The sequence below is a fragment of the Euprymna scolopes genome, chromosome 15 (genome assembly GCF_053919585.1).
Source record: "Euprymna scolopes isolate OS-2025 chromosome 15, ASM5391958v1, whole genome shotgun sequence".
NCBI classification, from domain to species: domain Eukaryota; kingdom Metazoa; phylum Mollusca; class Cephalopoda; order Sepiida; family Sepiolidae; genus Euprymna; species Euprymna scolopes.
The window spans coordinates 47,734,304-47,761,884 of record NC_136496.1 but is presented as its reverse complement, the minus strand read 5'-3'; the positions used below and the strand labels follow the sequence as shown (position 1 = coordinate 47,761,884).

Below are 27,581 nucleotides of genomic sequence, written 5' to 3'. Positions count from 1 at the left end.
GTCGGAAGTTAGGAAGTATGTTAGCTGATTATAACGTCGGAAGTTAGGAAGTATGTTAGCTGATTATAACAAAAAAGAAAATTAAATAATTGTTACATTGATTTATATAATTAGAAAACTCTGTGGTCCTTGCTTGCCGTGAAGAATTACTACCAAATCAAAAAGGAAGCACTGGGGATCATATTCAGGTTAAAAAATTCCACCGATTTTTACACGGTCATAAATTTAAATTATAAATTGGCCATAAGCCGCTTATAACCATCTTTGGCTCTAAAAAAGGTCTGCCAACTTACACAGCCAAAAGACTTCAAAGATGGGGGGACCATTCTACTGAATTACGATTTCAGTATGGAATTTCTTACATCTGCGAAGTCACACAGACGGATTGTCACGATTAATCCCAAAATCAAGGAAACCGCTAGAAGACGCAGTAATACCATCACTACAAAGTGAAATGGACTAGAAACAAATACTGTGTAATATGATCAAGGAACTACCAGTCACTTTGGAAGATATAATAAGGGAGGCTAAAGAAGATAGTTTTATCAGAGAAACGAAACAAAAAATTCAATCAGATGAATCAGCGGCGGAAGTTTATTCAATGTGCAATGAGGTACTGTTGTACAAAGAAAAAGTAGTAATCCCAGCTACACTACAAAAGAAAATTCTAAAGGATTTCCACATGGGGCACCTTGAGGCTACGCGAATGAAGAGCCTCATGAGGTCCTACGTTTACTGGAAGAGTATGCACACTGATGTAGAAGGCACGGTAAAGTTGTGTAAGTGATGCGCATTGGCTGCAAAAGCGCCCCCAATACAATTTAGCCCGTGGCCTAAAGCGGACCACCCATGGCAAAGAATACACGTAGATTATGCAGGCCCACTGGAGGGAAACTATTATTTAATAGTGGTAGACAGTTTTTCAAAATGGCCTGAGGTATTTTGATGTAAAAGGATTTTACAATCAATGCTCTTCACGAATTGTATACTAGGTTTGGTGTGGTTGATTGTCTAGTGTCAGACAATGGCACACAATTCACTTTAGCAGATTTTAAAAGCTATCTTTTCCAGATACACAAAAAAATAGCACGATGTGGGAACTAGGAAAAAGGATCAGGCGGATGGTTTACATTATCAAAGGTCCAAGATTTCCTCACAAGAAACATTTCCTCACAAGAAACATTTGAACCAAATTTGGAAACGTATCACAGATGATGAAAGACAACCTCCTGCTGAACAAGAGATAATGGACCAGATATATGACACGTTTGACCTGCTAATGCCACAAGCAGCCGGACAATGCCGTTCCTCTAGAAAAAAGAAAATGACCGACCCAATAGAGATCAATTCCAGGAAAAGAGCTATACGATCATTCCAGAGAAATGAAAAGCTAAGGAGGAGGGTGTTGTGGCGGACAAATCATCAATATTTGAGAACTAAGTGGAATCAACCAGTCCTATGAATACCACTGGTTTCAGAGACTAGATAGAGACATTCATACCATGCTACGAACACGTTCCTCTCATACCACTTCAGTGACTCCTGTATTCTTTATGATAAATACATATATAATCCTTTCACTAATCTTAAATCCATGAGAGAAAAAAAAGTGGTACACATGCTGTTTGCATGAAAGAAAATCTGTTTTAATAATTAGCTCTAAATTTTTTATTAAATTGTTAAGCATTCTATCTAAAATATTATATAAAGTTAATTTATTGAATTTATTTTTGATTTAATTTAAATCTATTTTTAATTAATATAACCCATATCAGCTTTGTTTAAAAATGGAAGTAAGTTTTCATTTAACATATAAGTTATTTCCCTTTAAATTATGAGATTTTATTTCCCTGTTTGAATTTCATAGATAAAGATGACTTTTATGCTTCCCAAAATTAAAAATATGGTTAACTTTCATGAAAATCGTAACAACTTAAGATAATTGGTGTATCTTAAATAGTATGTGACTAAATCCCCTCACCCGGCAATATGTTTTTACCTGGCAATACCGGGTATGTACAGTTAGTTAATATAGATAAGACAATATTGAAATAAGTTTATGAATTGTGTTACCTGACAAACAAGGTGAGCAGTAGTAGTTTTTCCCACACCAGGAGGACCAGAGAGAAGAGCAGCCTTCATTCCTGCACCAGTATCATTGTTACCAAATATCCTGTCTATAATAGAAAGGGAAAAAAGGATCCAATTATTTTGATTTTAATTAAATGAATCGATTAAGGAATTAAATAAAAATTACTTTGATTATTCAAAGTTGTGAGAAGTTTGCTTCCATTAATTTCTAAGCCTTACTTGTAATCACTTTAATTAAACAGGGTTGAGGAGGAGAGAAAGGAGATGAAGGAAGAGAACTGAAAAGTTAACAAGGGAGTAGGCTAAAAATTTGGTCATAAGCGAGGGAGGAAATCAAAAATTTGGGTAGGTAACTTGGCAAGTACAATACATTGTAATGGCTGGAATTACACAAGTCACATGATGCCCTTGATTGAAACATTTGCAAAAATATTTTTTTAAGTATACCACTCAAAACCACATGAAGTTTGCTTTGTTGAGTATGAGTCATTCAGTAAAAATAATGATTGTGACATCCATGTATCTTGCAATATCCTCACGCACAAGTTATCATTTTATTATATTCAATAGCACACAAGTTATTATTTTATTATATTCAATAATGCACAAGTTATCATTTTATTATATTCAATAGCACACCAGTTATTATTTTATTATATTCAATAATGCACAAGTTATCATTTTATTATATTCAATAACACACAAGTTATTATTTTATTATATTCAATAACGCACAAGTTATCATTTTATTATATTCAATAACACACAAGTTATTATTTTATTATATTCAATAACACACAAGTTATTATTTTATTATATTCAATAACACACAAGTTATTATTTTATTATATTCAATAACGCACAAGTTATTATTTTATTATATTCAATAACGCACAAGTTATTATTTTATTATATTCAATAACGCACAAGTTATTATTTTATTATATTCAATAACGCACAAGTTATTATTTTATTATATTCAATAACGCACAAGTTATTATTTTATTATATTCAATAACGCACAAGTTATTATTTTATTATATTATATTAACGCACAAGTTATTATTTTATTATATTCAATAACACACAAGTTATTATTTTATTATATTCAATAACGCACAAGTTATTATTTTATTATATTCAATAACACACAAGTTATTATTTTATTATATTCAATAACGCACAAGTTATTATTTTATTATATTCAATAACACACAAGTTATTATTTTATTATATTATATTAACGCACAAGTTATTATTTTATTATATTCAATAACACACAAGTTATTATTTTATTATATTCAATAACACACAAGTTATTATTTTATTATATTCAATAACACACAAGTTATTATTTTATTATATTCAATAACACACAAGTTATTATTTTATTATATTCAATAACGCACAAGTTATTATTTTATTATATTCAATAACACACAAGTTATTATTTTATTATATTCAATAACACACAAGTTATTATTTTATTATATTCAATAACGCACAAGTTATCATTTTATTATATTCAATAACGCACAAGTTATTATTTTATTATATTCAATAACACACAAGTTATTATTTTATTATATTCAATAACACACAAGTTATTATTTTATTATATTCAATAACACACAAGTTATTATTTTATTATATTCAATAACACACAAGTTATTATTTTATTATATTCAATAACGCACAAGTTATCATTTTATTATATTCAATAACGCACAAGTTATTATTTTATTATATTCAATAACACACAAGTTATTATTTTATTATATTCAATAACGCACAAGTTATTATTTTATTATATTCAATAACACACAAGTTATTATTTTATTATATTATATTAACGCACAAGTTATTATTTTATTATATTCAATAACACACAAGTTATTATTTTATTATATTCAATAACACACAAGTTATTATTTTATTATATTCAATAACACACAAGTTATTATTTTATTATATTCAATAACGCACAAGTTATTATTTTATTATATTCAATAACACACAAGTTATTATTTTATTATATTCAATAACACACAAGTTATTATTTTATTATATTCAATAACGCACAAGTTATCATTTTATTATATTCAATAACGCACAAGTTATCATTTTATTATATTCAATAACACACAAGTTATTATTTTATTATATTCAATAACGCACAAGTTATCATTTTATTATATTCAATAACACACAAGTTATTATTTTATTATATTCAATAACGCACAAGTTATCATTTTATTATATTCAATAACACACAAGTTATCATTTTATTATATTCAATAACACACAAGTTATTATTTTATTATATTCAATAACACACAAGTTATTATTTTATTATATTCAATAACGCACAAGTTATTATTTTATTATATTCAATAACGCACAAGTTATTATTTTATTATATTCAATAACGCACAAGTTATTATTTTATTATATTCAATAACGCACAAGTTATTATTTTATTATATTCAATAATGCACAAGTTATCATTTTATTATATTCAATAGCACACAAGTTATTATTTTATTATATTCAATAACGCACAAGTTATCATTTTATTATATTCAATAACACACAAGTTATCATTTTATTATATTCAATAGCACACAAGTTATTATTTTATTATATTCAATAACGCACAAGTTATCATTTTATTATATTCAATAACACACAAGTTATTATTTTATTATATTCAATAATGCACAAGTTATTATTTTATTATATTCAATAGCACACAAGTTATTATTTTATTATATTCAATAGCACACAAGTTATCATTTTATTATATTCAATAGCACACAAGTTATTATTTTATTATATTCAATAACGCACAAGTTATTATTTTATTATATTCAATAACGCACAAGTTATTATTTTATTATATTCAATAACGCACAAGTTATCATTTTATTATATTCAATAACGCACAAGTTATCATTTTATTATATTCAATAACGCACAAGTTATCATTTTATTATATTCAATAACGCACAAGTTATTATTTTATTATATTCAATAACGCACAAGTTATTATTTTATTATATTCAATAACGCACAAGTTATTATTTTATTATATTCAATAACGCACAAGTTATTATTTTATTATATTCAATAACGCACAAGTTATCATTTTATTATATTCAATAACGCACAAGTTATTATTTTATTATATTCAATAACGCACAAGTTATTATTTTATTATATTCAATAACGCACAAGTTATTATTTTATTATATTCAATAACGCACAAGTTATTATTTTATTATATTTAATAACGCACAAGTTATTATTTTATTATATTCAATAACGCACAAGTTATTATTTTATTATATTCAATAACGCACAAGTTATCATTTTATTATATTCAATAACGCACAAGTTATTATTTTATTATATTCAATAACGCACAAGTTATTATTTTATTATATTCAATAACGCACAAGTTATTATTTTATTATATTCAATAACGCACAAGTTATTATTTTATTATATTCAATAACGCACAAGTTATCATTTTATTATATTCAATAACGCACAAGTTATTATTTTATTATATTCAATAACGCACAAGTTATTATTTTATTATATTCAATAACGCACAAGTTATTATTTTATTATATTCAATAACACACAAGTTATCATTTTATTATATTCAATAACGCACAAGTTATCATTTTATTATATTCAATAACGCACAAGTTATTATTTTATTATATTCAATAGCACACAAGTTATTATTTTATTATATTCAATAGCACACAAGTTATCATTTTATTATATTCAATAGCACACAAGTTATTATTTTATTATATTCAATAACGCACAAGTTATTATTTTATTATATTCAATAGCGCACAAGTTATTATTTTATTATATTCAATAACGCACAAGTTATCATTTTATTATATTCAATAGCACACAAGTTATTATTTTATTATATTCAATAATGCACAAGTTATCATTTTATTATATTCAATAACGCACAAGTTATTATTTTATTATATTCAATAATGCACAAGTTATTATTTTATTATATTCAATAATGCACAAGTTATCATTTTATTGTATTCAATAACACACAAGTTATTATTTTATTATATTCAATAACGCACAAGTTATCATTTTATTATATTCAATAACGCACAAGTTATTATTTTATTATATTCAATAGCACACAAGTTATTATTTTATTATATTCAATAACGCACAAGTTATCATTTTATTATATTCAATAGCACACAAGTTATTATTTTATTATATTCAATAATGCACAAGTTATCATTTTATTATATTCAATAACGCACAAGTTATTATTTTATTATATTCAATAATGCACAAGTTATTATTTTATTATATTCAATAATGCACAAGTTATCATTTTATTATATTCAATAACGCACAAGTTATTATTTTATTATATTCAATAACGCACAAGTTATCATTTTATTATATTCAATAACGCACAAGTTATCATTTTATTATATTCAATAACGCACAAGTTATCATTTTATTATATTCAATAACGCACAAGTTATTATTTTATTATATTCAATAACGCACAAGTTATCATTTTATTATATTCAATAACGCACAAGTTATTATTTTATTATATTCAATAACGCACAAGTTATTATTTTATTATATTCAATAACGCACAAGTTATTATTTTATTATATTCAATAACGCACAAGTTATTATTTTATTATATTCAATAACGCACAAGTTATCATTTTATTATATTCAATAACGCACAAGTTATTATTTTATTATATTCAATAACGCACAAGTTATTATTTTATTATATTCAATAACGCACAAGTTATTATTTTATTATATTCAATAACACACAAGTTATCATTTTATTATATTCAATAACGCACAAGTTATCATTTTATTATATTCAATAACGCACAAGTTATTATTTTATTATATTCAATAAATAAATGTAAATATATCTCGCAATATCCTCACGCACAAGTTATTACAATTTTATTATATTCAATAACTTCTCTTTGAATACAAATATCGAATTTGGTTGTAATCAAAACATCGATTTGGGGGTAATCAAAACATCGAAAATGAAAAACACCACGATTTGAACCCAAAACGTTTAGATAATGACCCAACGCTCTAACCAACTGAGCTAAAACGACGTACATGAAATTTAATCAGTTCTTCAACTATTTAAACTAAATCAGGTCATGACGTCATCTGACGCATGTGTAGAACCGATCTCGTCATGAGAGGACATCATCTAAGTTAGCTCTAAGTCGATGGATATTTGTAAATGCAAGCCTCAAAGGAGTAGGGGAATTCTTTGAGTGTATGTCTGGTTTGAACGGTTTTTTTTTGGATTGAGCTGTTATTTTATTTTATAGTTTCAGATCTAGGGTATGGTGCTAGGCAAGACGGACGTGCATAGCCACCACCATGCAACCCAAGTAGATTATCAGCCGGCTCCTCATCTACAGGAATGTGGCCTCGGGAATGCCTACCAGAGATGAGTGCAGGGCCTCTTTCCATGCGTGACATGGCACTACAAACATCCCGATATTATACAACTTATAATAGAGCAGCCGCTGTAAGCGCTACCAAAGAGTTAGGGCTCCTGTACTGTCAGTCGGAAACAGCAACCAGCAACTGTCAAATCAGTACCCTCAAACCTGTCCGGCAGCAGTCCAATCATGTTAGCATATATGGTTAATAAGCACCCCCAAGATGCCCAGGTATAGGGAAAGGGAATGAGACAAATGTGGAGGATGGCATGCATTGCCCTAGTCAGAAACAAGGCTAAGCACTGGATGTCTCTAATGAGTCCCTGCAGCCGCACTTCTGCTCCTGGCTAATAGGTAAAGAAGGAGTATGCAAGCTGGGCAATGAGCAGAGCCTATCTACTCCTTAAGCAGTTTAGGTTTGCAAACATGTGATTTGATCAAGTCACCAGCTCTACGGAGGTTGTCGTCAAGGTCTGATTTGGCTTCCCTCCCCTGTTTGGTGCCAAGACGTATGAGGTCTGTGGCGCAAGTTTACAAATCGGAGTTTTCCTTCTAGATGGATGACCTGATCAGATCTATGAGTCCATCAGTACCAAAAGGGTTTTCCCCACGCCTGGTTTCAAAGCCAGGTATTTCTATGCCCCTGAAGTGATAATTTGGATTAATAGAGTTAGTATCAAAGAATTAGTATCTGCTTTAAAAGTTACACTCCTCAGAATAGGATTAAAATTGGAAGATGTTGTTACATTTTGAAAGGATGTATTATGAGTATGGGATGTAGATTTAAGGTTCATATCTACTAGGTTTAAAAAAAGATCAAATATGGTTTGTGGATTAGTGACTAATTGGAAATTGTAATATAAGGGTTAGGGTGCGTTTCGAAACGTGCTTGAAGTGTTAGCTCTCATGTAAAGATAATCATCAGTACTTTATCTCACTTAAGTGAAAGAAAGATATAGTTGCTAGTTAATATAGATCACTTATAATCTGGGCACAAACTGTGGCTGTTAGTTATCTATTTTATAGATATTCTATAGAGTATAAATATAGGTTAAGCTAATGCATGCCTTAGCAATAGAAATCTATTAATGTTTATCGATTTTTAAAGGGTCAGCCTACTAAAGTTTAGAACCAGAAGCTAAACCCCCCTCCCCAGGTATGTGATTTTATATCAGCTTCTGAAGAAGAGCAATTATTTTTTTCTCCAGTTGGAACAGAAGAGATGGTATACTTACAAGAATACAGCATTAATATACAATATAGATATACAGGAATTTGGGGAGGATTTAGGAGTATAAGGATTTTTAATGTTTATCATGTAAAACAGACAGACAGGTGTCTTGGAGGCAAGTATTATCACTTCAAAGCAAACATTTAGAAATAACAGGGAAGAGGGAAGCAGTATAAGTAAATAAGAGCAAGAAAACAGGTTTAGTAAATAAGCACTAACTTAATTGCTTCCTAAGAAGTAGTTTGCACAATTTAGCAGTTTTTGTATGGTTTTGCTTTTATTGTTGGAGATATATTTTGTACTGTAATGCTTCTACTTCATCAAGATATTTTGGTCTATCAGATCACTGTAAATCCTGTCTGGACAGCTGTTTTCGTTTTGGCTGTGACGTCACACAAGATCAATGAAAATTCTGTCTTTGAGTAGGATCACTGTGGATTACATCGGATAACAATCGGATTGTAATCTGAGTTAATCAGTTCTTGAATCTACTAGAATTTGGCAATTGGATTAGTCCGGGATTGATCCGGAATTACAATCTTATGCCAAAAAAAAAAAAACAATGGGCATAAATCAATAAGAAGCAACCCATCGAACTATAGCCCTTTATAGCTTTTTCTTTGTTTTTTTACATAGGAGTCACCCCTTATCAAGGCCTAGAGGCCACTCGAGGATAAGGGTTAATGAGTGTACAGAAGTCAATGGGATAATATCATAGTAATCATTAGTAGTAGAAATTTGTAAAATTGGATTATTTAAGAAGAACGGCTCATCAAGAATTTGTTTATGCTGAACTTGAATATGGTCAAATTGTAGTCAGCTGGAAAGTAGGCAAATGGTTGGTTGGTTGTTTTTGTTTTACGGCATATCAACCTTTTTCAAGTTATTTAATGCCGAATTTAGTTATTTTGAGGAACGATTTTTAATGGAGTATATTTGTTTTTTCAAGTCGGATTCTATTTAGCCCATAGTTGGGACCCTAACAGGTACTACCACTCGGGGTCAGAGTGGACCTGGGAGCAATGGCAATTAAAGGGTGGCTCCACACTCCCCAAGACCCACCAGGTGGGGCCTCACCATCGGACATAGTTTTAGGTCATATCCAGGACTGTTGTATACAGGGTTCTTTTTAAATTTTTTTATAAAGGCCAATTTTTTTAAGATATGAGAGTATGGTGTGGGGATTGTTTTTATCAAATAACTTTTTAATATTGTTTTCTTTGTAGAATCGATTTCTTACTGTTACAAAATCAATACATTCAATTAATATGTGTTTGATTGTGAGTGGTGTTTGACAAGATATACAGATAGGTTGGCTTTCTTTTTTTAGGAGATATGAGTGGGTTAAGTGAGTATGGCCTGTTTTTATTCTTGTTAGTTTGACTTCTTTTTTGTTTAGTTTCGTATTTTGTTCTTGTTTTTTGATTTTTGGCATGATTTCGTTAAGTTTGTTGTTAAGGTGTTCATTCCAGTAGGTTTGACATTTCTCTGGTGTATATGCGTTGATACGTCTTTTTAGATTTATATATGGAATTTTAAAATTTGCATCGATTGGGAGATTTAAGGCGTTTTTTGCTGCTGAATCTGCTAATTCATTACCTTTAATACCGGAATGGCTCGGTATCCAGCAGAAAATGATTTCTTTTTTACTGTTTAGTTCAGTTAATTTTTTGGAGTAATTTTGCGATTAGGGGGTTGTCCATCTTTTTATTTTTAATCGCTTTTAGAGTAAATTGGGAGTCTGAAAGGATTATAAATTTGTTTTTTTTTTGTTATTGGAGGCGAGTTTGAGTTTACTTAAACTTAGGTCGATGTTAGGGGATACGATTTTCCAGGGAGGGGTTTTGAGTAGGATAGTTTCGTGAATTTTAGTTATGGGCAGACTTGCTTCTTTGGAAATCAATTTTATTCTAAGTCCAAAGGTTTTGATTGCATTTTCTTTTTGGTCAAAAAGGGGTTACAGTTTGGATTTAAAGTGCTGTTGTGTGCTGGGTTTGTGGGGTTGGCTGTAAGTTTTGTGTAGTATTTTAGACCAAGGTTTTGATTTCTGAGCATTGGAGGAGTTTCATGTGCTTCTGCATACAGGCTTTCTATAAGGGAGGTTGGAAATGCTCCTAGTGCTAGTCTTAGTCCGGAATGGCATATTGTGTTGAGGGTTTTTAGATATGACTTTTTGGTGGATTGATATATGAAGCTACCATAATCTATTTTTGATCTAATTAATGCTCTATATAGTTTGAGTAGTGTGTTCTTGTCAGCTCCCCAATCTGTATGGGCGATGACTCGTAGGAGTTGTAATGCTTTATTACATTTGTGATTGATGTGATTGATGTGTGGAATGAAATTTAGTTTTTTGTCAAAAATGATTCCCAGGTGCTTGTGTACATTTACGAATGGAATTTTTTTGCCTTCAATCTGTAAGGTTGGGTCAGGCTGGAGTTTGCGTTGGTTACAGAAATGGATGCATTTTGTTTTAGTTTTGGAGAATTTGAAACCATTTTTAGTTCCCCATTTATTAATTTTATTTATGTTATGTTGTAGTTTTCTTTCAATAGTGTGAGTGTATTTAGATCTGTAGCTGATTGAGCAGTCATCTACATATAAGGAGCTATGTATATCAGGAGAGAGTTCTTTTATAATGTTATTGATTTTTATGTTAAAGATAATTGTTGATAATATGCTGCCTTGGGGCACTCCCTCCTGTATTTTGTGGGTCTGATAAAGTTGAGTCTATGCGAACTTGGAAAGATCTGTCTGTTAGGAAGTTTTTTATGAATTCAGGTAATCTGCCTTTTAGTCCAATGTTGTGGAGATCTTTTATGATACCGTGTTTTCATGTAGTTTCATATGCTTTCTCAAGATCGAAAAAAACAGATGTTACGTGTTCCTTATTGATAAAAGCTTCTCTGATATAATTTTCGAAGTTAGTGATGTGTCTATACATCCTCGATTTTTTTGGTATCCACACTGGATTTCAGAAATCATTTTGTTGTCATCTAGATACCATATAAGACGGTAGTTAATCATTCTTTCGAACGTTTTGCATAGGCAGCTTGTGAGAGCTATTGGTCTGTAGTTTTCTGGGTTTGATGTATCTTTTCCCAGTTTGGGTATTGGGATTATTGTTGCGTTTTTCCATGAAGTTAGGAAATCTTTTGTTTCCCATATTTTATTATAAATTTTGAGAAGGATTTTTAACGGTTCGGGTGAAATTTCTTTAAGGAAGCTGTAGTGCACTTCATCATTTTCATTTATTGGCTCATGAGGAGGAAGATATATTGAGCAGATTGTGATTGTTTTGTGTAATGTGACTTGAGTTGTAATTGCTTGGAGATATGTTTTGACAGAGAAATTGCTTCGCGGTATGTTATTCCTTACAAGAATTGAGGTGCCTCCATTAGCATGAAAGCCTGTGTTATGGAAATAGTTGTATTGTTTATAGTTTGGTGTTTTGAAATGGTTATTGTAGTAATACACACGGACGAAAAAACACTTTGGATAATCACAGATTTTAAGGTAGTTCTACTAAAATAGCCATATTTTTTAAACCAAAGCACTTCAAGTCTTCAAATTACTACTGTTTTGTTCGGAAATGAATATACTTTCAAATGAATTAATAAATATGAATGTACATTATATATTTTAAGAGTTTTAAGCAAATAAAGTGATAAAAATGTGAACGTCATAAAATGGCGTTTTCGGTAAGGTTTTGTAATGACCCCCTCCCCTGTTTTCTGAAGGTCCGTACCGTGATTGTATGAAGAATTTCGTCATGAAATTTGGGAACCAATCAGAAGAGGTGTTAATCTTAATACTGTCAAGTGTCCGAAATATTTTTGACCATTTCTTTTTTTGTCGTGTTAAAAATAAGACTTTAATATGACGAGTATCGAACATTTTGAAAAAAAAATTCTTCGGACACCCAGTAGTAAGTAAATCAATCTTTTTACTATCTTTATCAATTAAAAGTATTATTTTATGTTGAGTAGGACCGCGGTAATTGATAATTTAAAAGGACCTACCCGAAAAAAAAATTGTTTCTATTTCTCGAATTTGGTCAAATGAAGTTAGTATTACTAGAAGCAGCAGCAGCAACTCCAGCCTGTAGAATCAGCGATAGCACAGTGTAAACAACACGCGTTCTTTAATTTTTATTCAAGAACAAATTAAGAAAAACATGAAAATATGAATATAAATGTTCTTATGTTTAATTAGAGCTATTTTGTTATCAGAATAACATTAGTTTAGAACTATTCGGTTTTCAGAATGTATAACAACAATCCCAACCAATTCGGCATTATGAATCTGTTGCAATTTCTCACATTTCTCGTCAAATTTAAAAACATGGTTAAAAAAACAAAATAAACTTTTGTAGATATATAGCTTGCATGCACTTTTATTCTTTAAATTAGTTTTGAACAGCGAATTAAAACAATGTTTTACTGCGAACAGCCACAAATGTTTTTTTTTTCAAAATCAAAATAAGTATCAAAATCTCGTTTATACATAGATTCGAAAAAGTTGTCAAAAAACAAATATATAACAAATAAATGTTATCAAAGGCAAGATAAGTTACTTTTCTACCTAACTGGATAATTTTCTAGTGTTTTTATTTAATGTAACATGTTTATTCAGCTCGAAAAACGTACAGTGTTTACTGATGTATTGGAAAATTAAAAATGGCGCCCGGCCCGACTCTCTTTGACACGTAAAGTTTGAGAAAAGGAGTTAAAAATTTAAAAAACTATACAAAATACTGTTAAAAACTCACCGCATATATGTCAGCCTATGTCACGGTAACATATATTGAGCGAGTTTCTAGCAGTATTTTGTCTATTTTTTTATTTTTAACTCTTTTCCCCAAACTTACCGTTTCAAGAGAGTCGGGCGCCATTTTAAATTTTCCAAAACATCGGTAAACACTGTTTTCAAGCTGAATAAACATGTTACATTAAATAAAATCACTAAAAAATTATCCAGTTAGGTAGAAAAGTAACTTGCTTTTGATAACATTTATTTGTTATATATTTGTTTTTTTGACAACTTTTTCGAATCTATGTGTATAGTAATACAAACCCTCAAAATCTATATCAATATTCTTGAAATTTTAAAAGCAGTTAGAAAACACATTAAACTACAATTAGGAAGCTTTTTATTTCGTTATTTTTTTTTTTCTACTTATTAAGTGAAAGATATTTTTACAACCTGCTCCAGCGTAGTATAAACGGCCTATGGAATTAACACCTTCAACCTCGAAAATAGAAATCAACAAATTTATGGAATTTTCTTTGACTTCACCTCTAATCCAAATTATGTGTGGCAAGTCTCCTCCTAAAACACTCTTTAACCCTAACAATAACACTAAGTTCGAGTGGCAAGCCCCCCCAACAAAATACCTCTGTAAGCCACATACAAGCATCTAAAACAAACAAACAAAAAATAGATCCTTCCTTAAAGAAAAATACACATAAAAATAAATTGGTTAACTGTCCTAAAATGCTAGAATGGCCAGGAAATGGTGAATTATTTTACATTAAATTTTTGTGAAACTAACCGCTCCCCCCTCTAATAGTTTTTGTTAGCTTTGTCTCTGTCAAGTTTTCAGTATGTTCACACATAATTTTCCTTAGCCCTACAATTAATTCAAAGTCCGAATGGCAACCCTCCCCATATTCTCATTGCATAGAAACCCTCTTAAAACTACACATAATCATCTTAAAAAAAAAAAAAAAAGCATGCATATTTTCCCATAGAAAAAAACAGTTTTTTCTATGGGAAAATATGCATGCTTTTTTTTTTTTTAACTGCCCTAAAATGCTAGAATGACCTGTAATAGGAAATTATTTTACATTCAATTCTAAAATAATTTGTTTATCTTTCATTAAAGTTTTTCCATGGCATTTTATACATAATTTCCTAAAAAGGTAGAATCACATTTTGGAGGGGTGGTCAGAAGGAGTTGAGTGGGGTTAAACAGAAGGTGTTAATCTATAATAATACCAAAGAAATATTGCAATATATTCATTTTTAAATGGTCTTATGTTTAGATTTAAGTTTTTTGTACATAAAGCACATTACAATTCAACTATGAATTCTCCAACTTCTTTTCTGTTAATGGATACATGGCATTTTTAAGGAATTGCTGCATATTTATGCACATTTACTGCAGATTATTTGGAAACTATAAACTTTGGGAGATTTTCAGTTCCATATTCTGATTCCTTGTACAAAAATACACTTATATAGTAAATTTCATTTCTTAGTCTTGTGTTTTAACAAAGATATGACATTTTTACTGAAAAAGTAGTGTAAAAAATGTGACGAAACGCATATGGTCTTAAAGAGGGAAAAATATCCAAACGTGTGAAGCACAAAAATAGCCATAACTTCCTTAATTTTAATCAGATTTTAAAAATTTAAAAAGATTCTTTCTTAGCTCATCAAGCTCTTTCTATGCATACCAATATTGAAATATTTCAAGCTATTTCAATTTTTTCATGTGTATTGACAGTTATTGTTTTGTAGGAAGGTTTCTTGTAAGCAAACAATGGCTGGGTTGAAGAGTGAGATAAGTATAAGAAGTTCATTATAGTTAGATCTTATTCCACGACAATTCCATTGAATAATTTGTTGTGTTTTATTTCTATCCATGAGGATGTTTAGTTTTCCTCTATTTCCATCTCTTTAGAAGTAGAGGGTTTATCTTTTGTCGGAGTTTGTGTCTTTGGTGAAGTGTTTTGCTGGGTTTTTTCTTTCTTTTTTTTATTTAGATCTGGACGTTGATCTGGATCTTGCTGGAGATGTTGCCGTTTTGGCTTCTTGTTCATTTTTTCCCCTCTTGATTACTTGTGTTTGGTTTCTTTTTTTTTTATCTAGGGTGTTTTCGCTTTCCATTTTTTCTAGATTTGGAATCTATTTGGAGTGTCTATTGCTTGGGTTTTCTTCTTTTCTGGAACGTTCTTTATTTGCTGTTTTATCATTGCTTATGTTTTTATTAATTTCTGGTGGTTGTTTTGTTGGTTTCTGTGATAATTTTTTTAATGGTTCTGTTGTGGATGGAATATTATTTTCTTTGTTTGAATTTGTTATTTCTATTTTTTGTTTTCCAGATTTGAGTATTTTTCTTTTAGGCTATTTTGAAATTCTGGCCATTTTTTAATATTTAATGTAATCAGTTTGTTTATCAGTTCCCTATATTGATCATGTATTTCATTATGTTGGTATGGTTTAGTTGTCTTTTTTGTTGTCTCAGCATATGTGTTGTCTTTCATGTACGTCTCAACTATTTTTCTGGCTTCTGGAAAGGTTGTGTGTTTTTTTGTACTTTACTTCTATAATTTCTCTTTCTTTTTTATATGTTTTGCATATTTTAGAGAAGACCAGGTGATCTTCTTTGCAGTTAGCACATTTCACCTCATTTATGCATTTTTCTTCGGTGTGGTCAGGCTCTTTGTTGCCGCATTTTCCACATATTTTTATTCCTTTACAGGCTTCTTTATGATGTCCATATTTTTGGCAATAGAAACATTTAAATGGGGCTGAGATGTATTGGTCTACTTTTACATTTAAGTAGCCAATTTTTTATTTCTTTAGGTATTGTTGGTTTGTTAAACGTTAATATGTACGTGTTGGTGGTTATTATTTTATTGTTTCTTTTTATGTTTATGCGGATGTGGTTGAATACTCCTTGTTTTCTAATTCGGTTTTTATTTCTTCTTTAGTTGCTAGCGATAGTTCATAACTTTGAATTACTCCTTTCGAAGTGTTTAGTGTTTTATGGGGAAAGACTTTGCACTTGTACTCATTGAAGTTCTTCATTTTGAGTAGAGATTGAGTTGGTTATCTCAACTAGTAGATTTCCATCTTTTGTTTTTTTTTTTATCATTTTTGGTTTACTTTTTGTGGATAATGTCTTTTCTATTAGGAAAGGTGATAAATTTCCAATTTTTTTTTATTTTCGATTAATTCAATAACCAAGAATCGTGGGAAGTTTCCTTCGTCTATAGTTGGAACGGTTTTTCTAGTTTTGAATTTTTGTTCTTCATCTGAGCTTGAGAGGTCAGAGTCAGAGGAATGGTTTCTTTTAAGGGTTTTGAGGGGGATGCATTTGTTTTTATCAGCCATGGATTTTGGGATTTATTTTTCATCAACCACGCTCCCTACCCACCTCGGAGTCCAAAATTGGGGCATAGTAAGGGGGAAACCCATTCGCCTTGACCATGTCGGGGCTACGTGGAGGATATATTCTTTTAGTAAGGAGTTCTCAAGCACTATATTTTCTGTTCAATATGTCCTCAAAAATACATTTGCTCAGATGGAGTGTTGAGTTCTGGTCTTTCCAATTGATTGACCCTTGCCACCGCCTTCTAGCACTTACTTGGTTTGCCTATTTTTTGTAGTGGGGGAAGAAAAATTTAAAAAAAAAAAAGATGGGAGTACCTTTAAGTTTTGTTCTTTGTTGTGGTAGTTGGTACTTTGGGTGTAAGTGCTAGGGCTTGGCGTGACTGGCCAATTGGTCGGATTGGGCCTCTCCGACCGCCCGTCTAGCCGAAGTAATGTGTTGCAGTGCCTAGACTTTTATGCACCCAGGTCTAGGTTAGCTCAATCACGTCCTAAGGCATTACGGGTAGCAACTCCCGGCTAACTGGTTGCCCCATTGAGAGATTTTTACCCTCTTCAGGGGGACAGTCGGCTTATTCTAGTGCGCTACCAACTGGGGGAAAAAGGGGGGGGGGCGGGGTTGGTAAGTAGAGAAGGAAAGGAGAGGGGAAGGGGGTTGTTGTTTTTGTTTTTGCAGAACATAATTAAGTTTTACAAAAGAGAATAGAAAACAAAAACAGAAATTGATGTAGGTGCATTTCATCTCAGGAAGCCAATAGACAGCCTGATCTGGTAGCACCAGGCAGGCAAATGGAAGAGAGTTCCACAGGCATGCAGTTTTAAGAAAGAAGCTTTGTTCATGAAATCTACGTTTAGGTTTAAGCACAGATAAAAGGTGGGGGAAATTACTGATAGTGTTTTCAGCTAGATGAGTGTTTTTTGTGAAAGTTTGGCGAGGGGGGACCATAGATTAGAGCCCAAATGAGCATCTGCCATAAAAAGAAAAAATAAAAATAGCGATAAAGCAGAGAGGCTCGCAGTGTCTCTTCTGTGGGAAAGAGGTTGCAGGGAAGAGAAAAGGGCATTCCCCACTAGGCTATTTTGAACTCTGTTAAGGCAGTATAAAGTCTCCTGCCCAGATATGGCAACAGTACTCCATCTTTGGATGTACCTGGCTCTTATGTAGGTAGAGAATTGCATCAGCAGGGAGATATCTACCATTTTTCCAGCGACCTTGGCAACGGATTTTATGTACGTGTTCCATCTCAGACCAAGAGTAAAGATCAAGCCCAGAAGCTTGTCAAAACATGGAGCCTTCCCAAGACGAGTCATTCATTTCAATTGATGCCAGATAGGGGATCAGAGTGTTGACGATGTAAAGATAGAAGCTTGGTTGTAGATACATTAAAATTAACCAGCCACTTCTTTCTCCATTGCATCACATGCTCCAGATCAGAGGAGAAAGAATCAGAGTAAACTTGGACATTTACAGCCTTTGATGTACTATCATCATCATAAATGTCTACAAATGATCTTAGGATATGATTTGGAAGATAATTGATGTAGATCAGGAAGAGAGTTGGGCCTATGATGGGCTTCTGAGGAACTCCGGAATTAATACTGTGAGCTTCTGATTTCAGCCAATCAACCACTACTAATCAGAGAGAAATGATTTAATAATTGAGAAAACTTTCCAGCTATACCAAAACTGGAGATCTTGTGAAGTAAGCCTTTATGCCATATCCTATAAAAGGTCTTTGATATGTCAAGAGCAACTGACTTAGAAAAGAAGGCTCTATTGAGAGATTCGCTAATCCTATGAGATATAACTGTAAGCACATCTGCTGTAGATCTAGCAGAATGGAAACCATATTGCATGTCATTAAGAAGGTTATTTTTGCTGAGATGGTTGACTACTTCTCCATTTAACATGGATTCCAGCAACTTACTCATGGCGTACAGGAGATTTATTGGTCTGTAGTGAGAGGAAGATAGCTGATCACCTGAATTCTTAAATAGAGGGCATACTGATGAGGTTTTCTGGGGTGATGGGAAGCAATTCTCCTAAAGACAACGCTTAAACAGCCTTGTAAGTAGGGGAACTTGTTCTGGTTGAAGTTTTTTCAGTACTATAATTGGAATGCCATCAGGGCCAGTTGCTTTACTGTAATCAAAGTTTTTGATTAGCTTGGCAACATCACACATATATTTGTATGTCACATAGTGTGTTTTCTGATACAAGAGGAAATATTGGGGATTGACACCCCTTGGTGGCATAGGGTATAATTAGTTGCAAAGTTCTTGGCAAAGAGTCTGGCTTTGTCTGATGCTGACGAGATTACCTCAGGTCCATTGATGATGGTTGGGATTGAGCACATGCTTCTGGTCAGGATCCTGTTTGCTATTTGCCAAAACTGGTGGGAACCAAGCTGCTGCTCAGCTACTTTAGACTTAACAAACTGAGCATACAACCCTCTCGCATTCTTTATTACTCTTTTATCATGGTTGCTGGCAGTCCTAGAATTGGCTTTAATTTTAGTACAGCCTCATGTTTTTCCTTTGATCCTCTTTTCATAAAGGCAATATTATCTTTTAAAAAATTTCTTCTCTGTATAATATGTGTCTTTACTCCCCTCTTCTGATGAGAAGCATTTGGCTTTGAAATGCCATGGCCTAAAGAGGTTTCCTTATCTCGAAATTTTTTGAACTGATAGCATAATAAAATTTAATTGTAAATTTTTATCCTTTTATTATCTTTACTTATTCTATAAAATTAGTTTGTATTTTTAAATGTATTTATAATATATTTTTAACCACATTTCAAAACTCCCATTCTTATCTGAATTGATTTTAACTGACGAGTCTACTCCCCATGTTATACAATAAAATATGATAATCAAATTTTGTTGGGGGGGGGGGACTTTAAATCTAATTACAATTTCAACCATTCCTTAATCTACCTTTAAAATATACTAAAAAAAAAAAAAATGAAATTTATTTTATTGTATTATTTTATTTCATTTCTATTTTCCGTGCTATTTTCATGCTTGAAACTATTTTCGCATGTCATCGTATTTGTAATATATTAGTAATAGTTAGCATAGTTACACAATAGAAAAATTGGAAATACTCATCTCTTTTCTAGTATTCATCCCCTTTGGTAAATGAGTTTGTATGTTTTAAATTATTAATACAGAAATCGAAAATTATATCGTTTCAATTAAATAAAAGAAGGAAGTATTTAAATCAAAGCACACATTTAGCTCTTAAGGCAGATCCTCCCTCCCTTCCTCTTACTGCTCTTAAATAAACGCTAATAATTGCACCTCAATTCATTCCACGTGGAGACACTGGTCTTTTAGCTAGACCAACATGGGTCGCTCAAAGAACACCAAGTTAAGTGCATCTATCTGTGTTGTGTGGAACCTTTTTATGTAGACCTAGTCCCACCATTTCTTTTATTTTTTTTTATATTATATTCCCTTACATATTCAAATAATTATTATTAATATATTATTCATTTATTTTAAAACAAATTAGTTGCTAGAGCAGATTGATTCTCTCACAGTACTTGGAAGATATAATTTCTTGTAAATGTAAGAGAGGAATCTATCTCTAATCCTACGCTTATATATGTAGAATAGAGAAAAACTTTAAAGTAAGATACCCAATATCTTCATTCATGTGGAGGCGCAAAAATACTTGGTGTAAAAACCAGTGGCACAGATTACCCCTCTTGGTGTGATGGACCCGTAGATCTTGTTAGATCATCCATCTAAGCGAAGGAAAACTGGTAATAAAACTGGTGGAGGGAGGCCTCCTCAATCATGGTTGACAACTTTCCTGGAGCTGGTGACTCAAACAAATTCCTAGTTTGCAAACCTAACTTGCTTAAGGAGTAGATAAGCTCTGCCTATGCTCGGCTTTCACACTTTTTCTTTGTCTATTAGCCAGACCAGAGGTACAATACAAGGGACTCACCAAAGCCACCTTGTGCTTGGCCTTGTTTTCTGACTAGAACATTGAACACTGTTCCCTATTCCCTATTTTAAATTTCACTCTCTCAGAAACTGAGAAAATTGGGTTTGCTTGCATGCCACTTGTGCTCACATGACTTATGTAAAAGGTTGAGGGTAATTGATTGATAGTTTGTCTGGCTGCTGTTTCCGACTGACAGTACAGGAGCCCTAACTCTTTGGTAATGCTTAGACCGACTGCTCTGTCATCAGTTGTATAATATCAGGATAGTTGTAGTGCCATGTTGCACATAGAAAGGGACCCTGCTGCTATATCTGGTGGGCTTTCACAAGACCAAAACTTCTAGACAAAATTTAGCTAGTGTGTATACTTGGTGTCAAAACTGGCCAACTTTATTCAACACTCTTCCTCTAATCTAACATTAAACAAAAACATAAGGAAATGACAACCCTAACAAATATCATAATAAAACAAGACAACCATCCAAACCAAACCAATTTGCCTCCATCCTTGAGGCTCGCTTTCACAAATATCCGTGGGCGTAGAGGTAATATAAATGATGTAGAGTCTTACTTTTTAGTAAACTCCCCAGATATCTTAGCATTAAGTGAAACAAAATTACACTCTTCAATCCCCTCCAACTACTTTAACATGACAGAATACCTCCCTCTTTGCTGTAAGGACTCGAATAGATACATGCATGGGCTTGGAGTTTATATCCGTAGCACCCTCCCTTGAACTAGAGAGAAAAAATCTTGACTCAGATGACCAGGCTTTTATGTGCTTTCAACTAATATTTCATCACTGTGTTAGTTACTTATATTTTCTCTACCGTTTTTCCTCAAGTCTGGATTGTAACCTAATCGATCATGTCTCTGATAGTATAGATGAAGCACTCTCCTTGGATAGTAATGCCCAAATACATGCGTTTGGTGACTTTAATGTCCACTGTAAAAATTGGCTTGGTTTCTCAGGTTACACAGATACAGCCGGACGCTCTACTTATAGCTCTTCTTTAGCCCATTCCCTCACATAGACAGTAATATTTCCAACTCAAGATCATGAACCTCAGCAGGCTTCACTTCTAGACCTATTCCTTACCACAGTACCCAACGCTTGTGTGACTAATGCCCACAGTCCACTTGGAAACACAGACCACCTCATGGTATCAGTTGACATCACATTTAAATCCCAATCTCAAGGTGAGGAACCATTGCTAAACACAACAGGGTTCTACAACAAGCCTGACTGGGAAACGATTAGAGAACACATCCAAGATACCCCATGGACAAATATCTTCTCGCTTCCTGTTGAACAGTGTGCCAATGAGAAAATGCAAAGCAGGCATTGAAGCACATGTTCCCACAAGAAAGTCTCGTAGCAAGCGCCATTCACCCCCATGGTTCACTACAGATTCTGCAGTTGCCATTCCACAAAGACAGCATACATTCTGCTGGTTTGTACATTATTAGTCAAATACAAACAGGAAAAAATTCGTAGATGCTAGAAATCATTGCAAGAGAGAAATAGCAACAACCAAAAGAAAGCATGCTGAAATAATCAGGGAACCCAAGAACTTGTGATTTCTGAAAAATCTATAATAGTGTAGTGAATAAAGGGCAATCAGTAATTCCTTCACCGAGCAACAACCAGAAGGTTGCATGCATGGCAATAGGGAAGGTGGAACTGCTTGCCCGGAGATTCGCCTCCAACTCCACCTTAGAGCCAACAAACAACTCCCTCCCAAATTTCCCTATGCGAACTGAAGCCACATTAGATGATGTAAAAATCACTCCTTCTCATGTCCGCAATATCATAAAAAATTTAGATACCTCAAAGGCCTGATCTCATCCCTGCTATACTAATTAAGAAATGTTCAGCTGAGCTAACCCCTATACTTTCCAAGCTCTACAATAAATGCCTTGCTGAATCTTGCCTCCCTAATAGCTGGAAGATAGCCTCTGTGGTACCAGTGTACAGGAATTCTGGTGAAAGAACAGACCCTCTCAATTATCACCTGATTAGTCTCTTCCCCCTCTTCGCTAAAATCATTGAGACCTTAATTAATCACCACCTCGCAAAAGCAAATCTTCTCTCTGATGGATTCAGGCAATGTCGTTCTAGTGCAGATATTTTAACATTCATCTCTGAACGCATTTACCATGTATTGGATAAGACGGGCGAAGCCATAGCTGTAGCTATAATATATCCAAAGCCTTTGACAAAGTCTACCTTCAAACTCCTCAGCCTAACATTTGCAGGCAATATAAACTGGAACAAATACATAGAAGGCATTGCAAAGGCTGCTGCAAAGAAGGTGGGTTTCCTCTATCGAGCTAGAAAACTATTCACACCTGAGAGTATCCTGTCTGGCACAAAGGGTTTCTAATAAAAATTAAATTGTATGTTATAACTAGACATATACTAAATATAATTAGATCCATCAAAGACAATAGAAGCATACAGATTGTCATTAATGGGCATACATCCAAGCAACATAATTTTAATGAAGGACTGCATGAGGGGTCGATCCTTGGACCATTATTATTCCTGATATTCATAAACGACATCCCTGATAATATTGTGTCTGAGATGGGTATATTTGTTGATGATACAACACTATCAGATGCATGAGGGGAGAGTGGATATACATAAATCTTAGAAAATGGCAGAATCGTTAAAAAAAATGACCTCCAGACCATTATGGAATGGGCCCGCAGATTGATGGTAACATTTAATGCTAGTAAAACTAAGCTGCTCTCCTTTAACAATTACAAGACACTTCTTGAACAGCCTATATCGATGACAAATAACACCCCACCTGAGAATTCTACCTTCAAACTCCTCGGCCTAACATTTGCAGGCAATATAAACTGAAACATAGAGGACATTGCAAAGACTGCTGCAAAGAAGATAGGTTCCCTCTATCGAGCTAGAAGACTATTCACACCTGAGAGTATTCGGTACCTTTACAAGACCATCATTCGTCCATTCATGGAGTATTGTTGCCACATCTGGGCTGGTGCATCTATCACTAGCCTCTTCCTCTTGGATAAGGTCCAAAAAAAAAAGTTTTCAATCTAATTGGTCCCACTTTATCAACTAAGCTCCATCCCATGTCCCATCGCCGTAATGTTGCATCTCTGTGTCTGTTTTACAAATATTTTAATGGAATGTGTTCTGATGAACTCGTTGCACTTGTGCCCCCTCACCATACATATCCCCGACAAACCTGCTTAGCAATAAGATCTCACCCCTTCACTGTTGAGATCCTAGATGCCAGAAAGGTTTCTATTCTAATAGCTTCTTCCCTCGAACAGCTAGACTTTGGAATTCCCTTCCTGTTACCTGCTTCCCTGATCGTACTGATATGCAGAAGTTAAAATGTTACATAAACCAAAATCTTGTTAATCTTTCCTAGACTTCGTTCCAAAAATTAGCCTTTTTTGTCCAAGTGGTGATATGCCTTGTAGGAGTTAATGTGAGTAAAAAAAAATAAATAAATAAAGCTGGTATAGTTTATATGTGAGTATATTTATCATACAAGTGAATGTTAAACAAAAAATGATGTACATGAAAAGTAATTATAAAATGCTGAATAGATGTGAGAGGCTGGTATATGGATCTGAAGAATAGATTTCCACATAGAGGTCAAGGAGTCGGAGTCAGAGTCGAAGATATCAAAGGAGTCGGCATCCTAGAAGTCTGGCTTTTACCATCCGACTCCACAACCCTGGGTACAATATAACTTTTTTCAATATCTTCATTTTTTTTAATGTCTTGATTAAACTGTATAAGTACCTTCACTTCTTGCCTGAATTTTGATAAGAACCATATACAATAGCGTCCAAATCTAAGGGACAACATTTTAAAACCTAATATTTGTTAGAAATAACAACTGTGAAAAACTGAAATTTTGACAACTGGTAGTCGTTATCATCCATAATAATATATTAAAATTTGAATCATTTGCAAAGGATAAAAAAAGAATTATAACAATTATTTATTTTCAAAATAGGAATGTCCAAAAGTAAGGGACAAAATTAAGAAAAACGATGTAAACAGCCAAAAAACAATAAAAATACATGTATAATCAATATTTACTAAATGAGCCCTTGCTCTCAATGACAGCTGCACATCTTCGACTACAAGAACAAATCAGTTCTTGACAATCCTCGATACTAATTTTAGACCATTCTTCTTGAAGTTTCATCCACAAATTCTTCGTGTTAGTGGGATTTCTTTCCATAACTTTCACTCCTAAGGTCTTCCAAAGATTTTCTATTGGATTTAAGTCAGGACTTTGCGGTGGCCAATCCATAACTTCGAAATCTTGCTCGCTAAGGTAACTCATTACCACCTTTGCCTTGTGACATGGCATTATCTTGCATAAAGGTTGCCCTATCGAAACCTGAATTCTGTATGATTGGCACAACATGATCTTAAACAATGTTTTTATAGATCTGCGTGTTTACACGAGTTTGTAACCGGACAAGGTGTTGTACCTTGGCTAGAAAACATTCCATATACCATGAAGCTTTCGCTCCCAAATTTGGCAGTTTTCTTAGTACATTTTGCACTTAATCTTTCATCAATACATCTCTTTACTTTGTTGTTCCATCATTTCCAAATAAATTAAACTTGCTTTCATCACTGAAAAATACTTTTGCCCAATTTTCACATGTCCAAATTACATACCTGTTTGCAAACTCTAATCTCTTCTTATTCTTCAAACTAATAAGTGGTTTCTTTTCTAGGGTTTGATTAAACAGCCCCATTTCTTACAGTCATCTAGAAACAGTCTGTCTTGACACATTAACACATGAGGTACTATTCATAACCTTTTTAATTTCTGTGCAAGACTTAAAACGGTCATTTAATAACATACGCTACATTATTCGATCTTCTCTTGCCAAAGTTTTGCGGAGTCTACCAGTTTTAAAAGCACTAATTATTTTGCGAGTATCATTGTAGGATTTAACAACCCTGCCGACAACACTCTTGGAACGTCTCACTTTCTCTGTAATCTCTCTAATGGTGTGCTTTTCCTTGTGTAGCTACACAAGGAAAAGCACAATAGCTGGTCTCACAGAGTAATCAAGTTTTTGGCATTTCACCATGGTGCCAGCTGATGCAATGTTCACAAATGACTAAGCAAGACTTATTCTTTAGAGGAAATCAAAAATTTGAATATAGCATACTGTTTACATTGTTTTTCTCAATTTTGTCCCTTACTTTTGGATGTTCCTATTTTGAAATAAATACTTATTATAATTCTTTTTCTATCATTTGCAAATGATTCAAATTTTATTATGTTATTATGGACGATAACAACTACCAGTTGTCAAAATTTCAGCTTTTTACAGTTGTTATTTCTAACAAATATTAGGTTTTAAAATTTTGTCCCTTAGTTTTGGACGCCACTATGTTTGGCCGGATATAGTCAGCTAACATACCTCCTAACTTCTGGCATGGCTGCTACCAGAAACGATGACTAGGTAAATCAGTTCTTTCGCTTTTTTCTCACATGCCTATTTCTTCTCTTATGCTTTTTTTTTTATTACGCTTTTCCAATCTTTTTTTATTTAATCATAGAAAAGTTTTTTCAGTCTTATTTTGATTAAGAATTATTGAAATTAGTTTTATTTTTTATTTATTGAAAACACTTTTTAAAATACTTTAAAACTATTTTGGAAATATTATGTATTGGATATGTTTTTTATGATGTCTGAAATTTTGTTATTTTAATTTCAATTTTATACACACAAACAAACGATCGTACACAACTTGATTTTGTTTGTCTTTCCTTTTCAAACTGATTCATAATTTATAATTAATCTTTTTAGTCAATATTAATATAGCTCTATTGAGCTTATTATATATCTATGGTACTATGGGCAAAGTATTAATCCATTTATTAATACATTAAAATAAACTCTGCTCTTTAGACTCCAGGTCTAATTTCCTCTATAAAATATAAAATGAGATTTTATATATATATATATATATATATATATATATATATATATAGTGTATACACACACACGGTGTGACCTCGATATGAGAAACCAGAATATGTAAAAACGGATATAAGGGAGATTTTCTCTGGTCCCAAATTAGAGCCTGTGTTATGTGTTAATGTACAGCATAAACCGGATATAAGAGAGTAGGAAGGAAATAGAAGTCTTTTATATCCGGGTTACACTGTGTGTATCTGTGTCATAAAATATATTTGATTATTATACTTTCATTAGGAGGCCACCTGGCATTACCTGGTCGTAAAATACGCTTAAATATGATATTTTGATTAATACAGATTTCGTATTTATTATTATACTAAACTACCCGTGACCGTTGGGTCAGTATATTATATTAGCTATGGAATTAATGTATGAACGTGACACTTATGATGCTAAGAAAATAGTTTTTTGTGACATAACAGAAATATTTCTATGAAAATATATTAAAATGAAAAAAGAATATAGATAGATTTCTATGAGTCATTCTGTTTATAATTGTTTATTTAAAAAAAAACAAAAAAACTTAGTCATTGAATTATAAGTGGTTTGCCATACTTATAGGTAAATGTACACTGAACAGATACCATATTACTTAAAGTTAAATTCAAATTTTGATATCTCTTAATTTAAACGCGAAAAAAAAACAAA

General features: G+C 32.4%; 1 protein-coding gene across 3 annotated transcripts in view; it reads right to left on the bottom strand.

The window, feature by feature from the left end:
• LOC145293818 (replication factor C subunit 1-like) overlaps window positions 1-27,581 on the bottom strand; it is a 279,301-nt gene that overhangs the window by 63,833 nt on the left and 187,887 nt on the right. For all 3 annotated transcript variants that reach the window (XM_080140442.1, XM_080140441.1, XM_080140443.1), the window contains exon 13: window positions 2,074-2,177. In XM_080140442.1, the coding sequence (XP_079996568.1) occupies window positions 2,074-2,177 (104 nt within the window). The remainder of the gene's footprint in view (window positions 1-2,073; window positions 2,178-27,581) is intronic.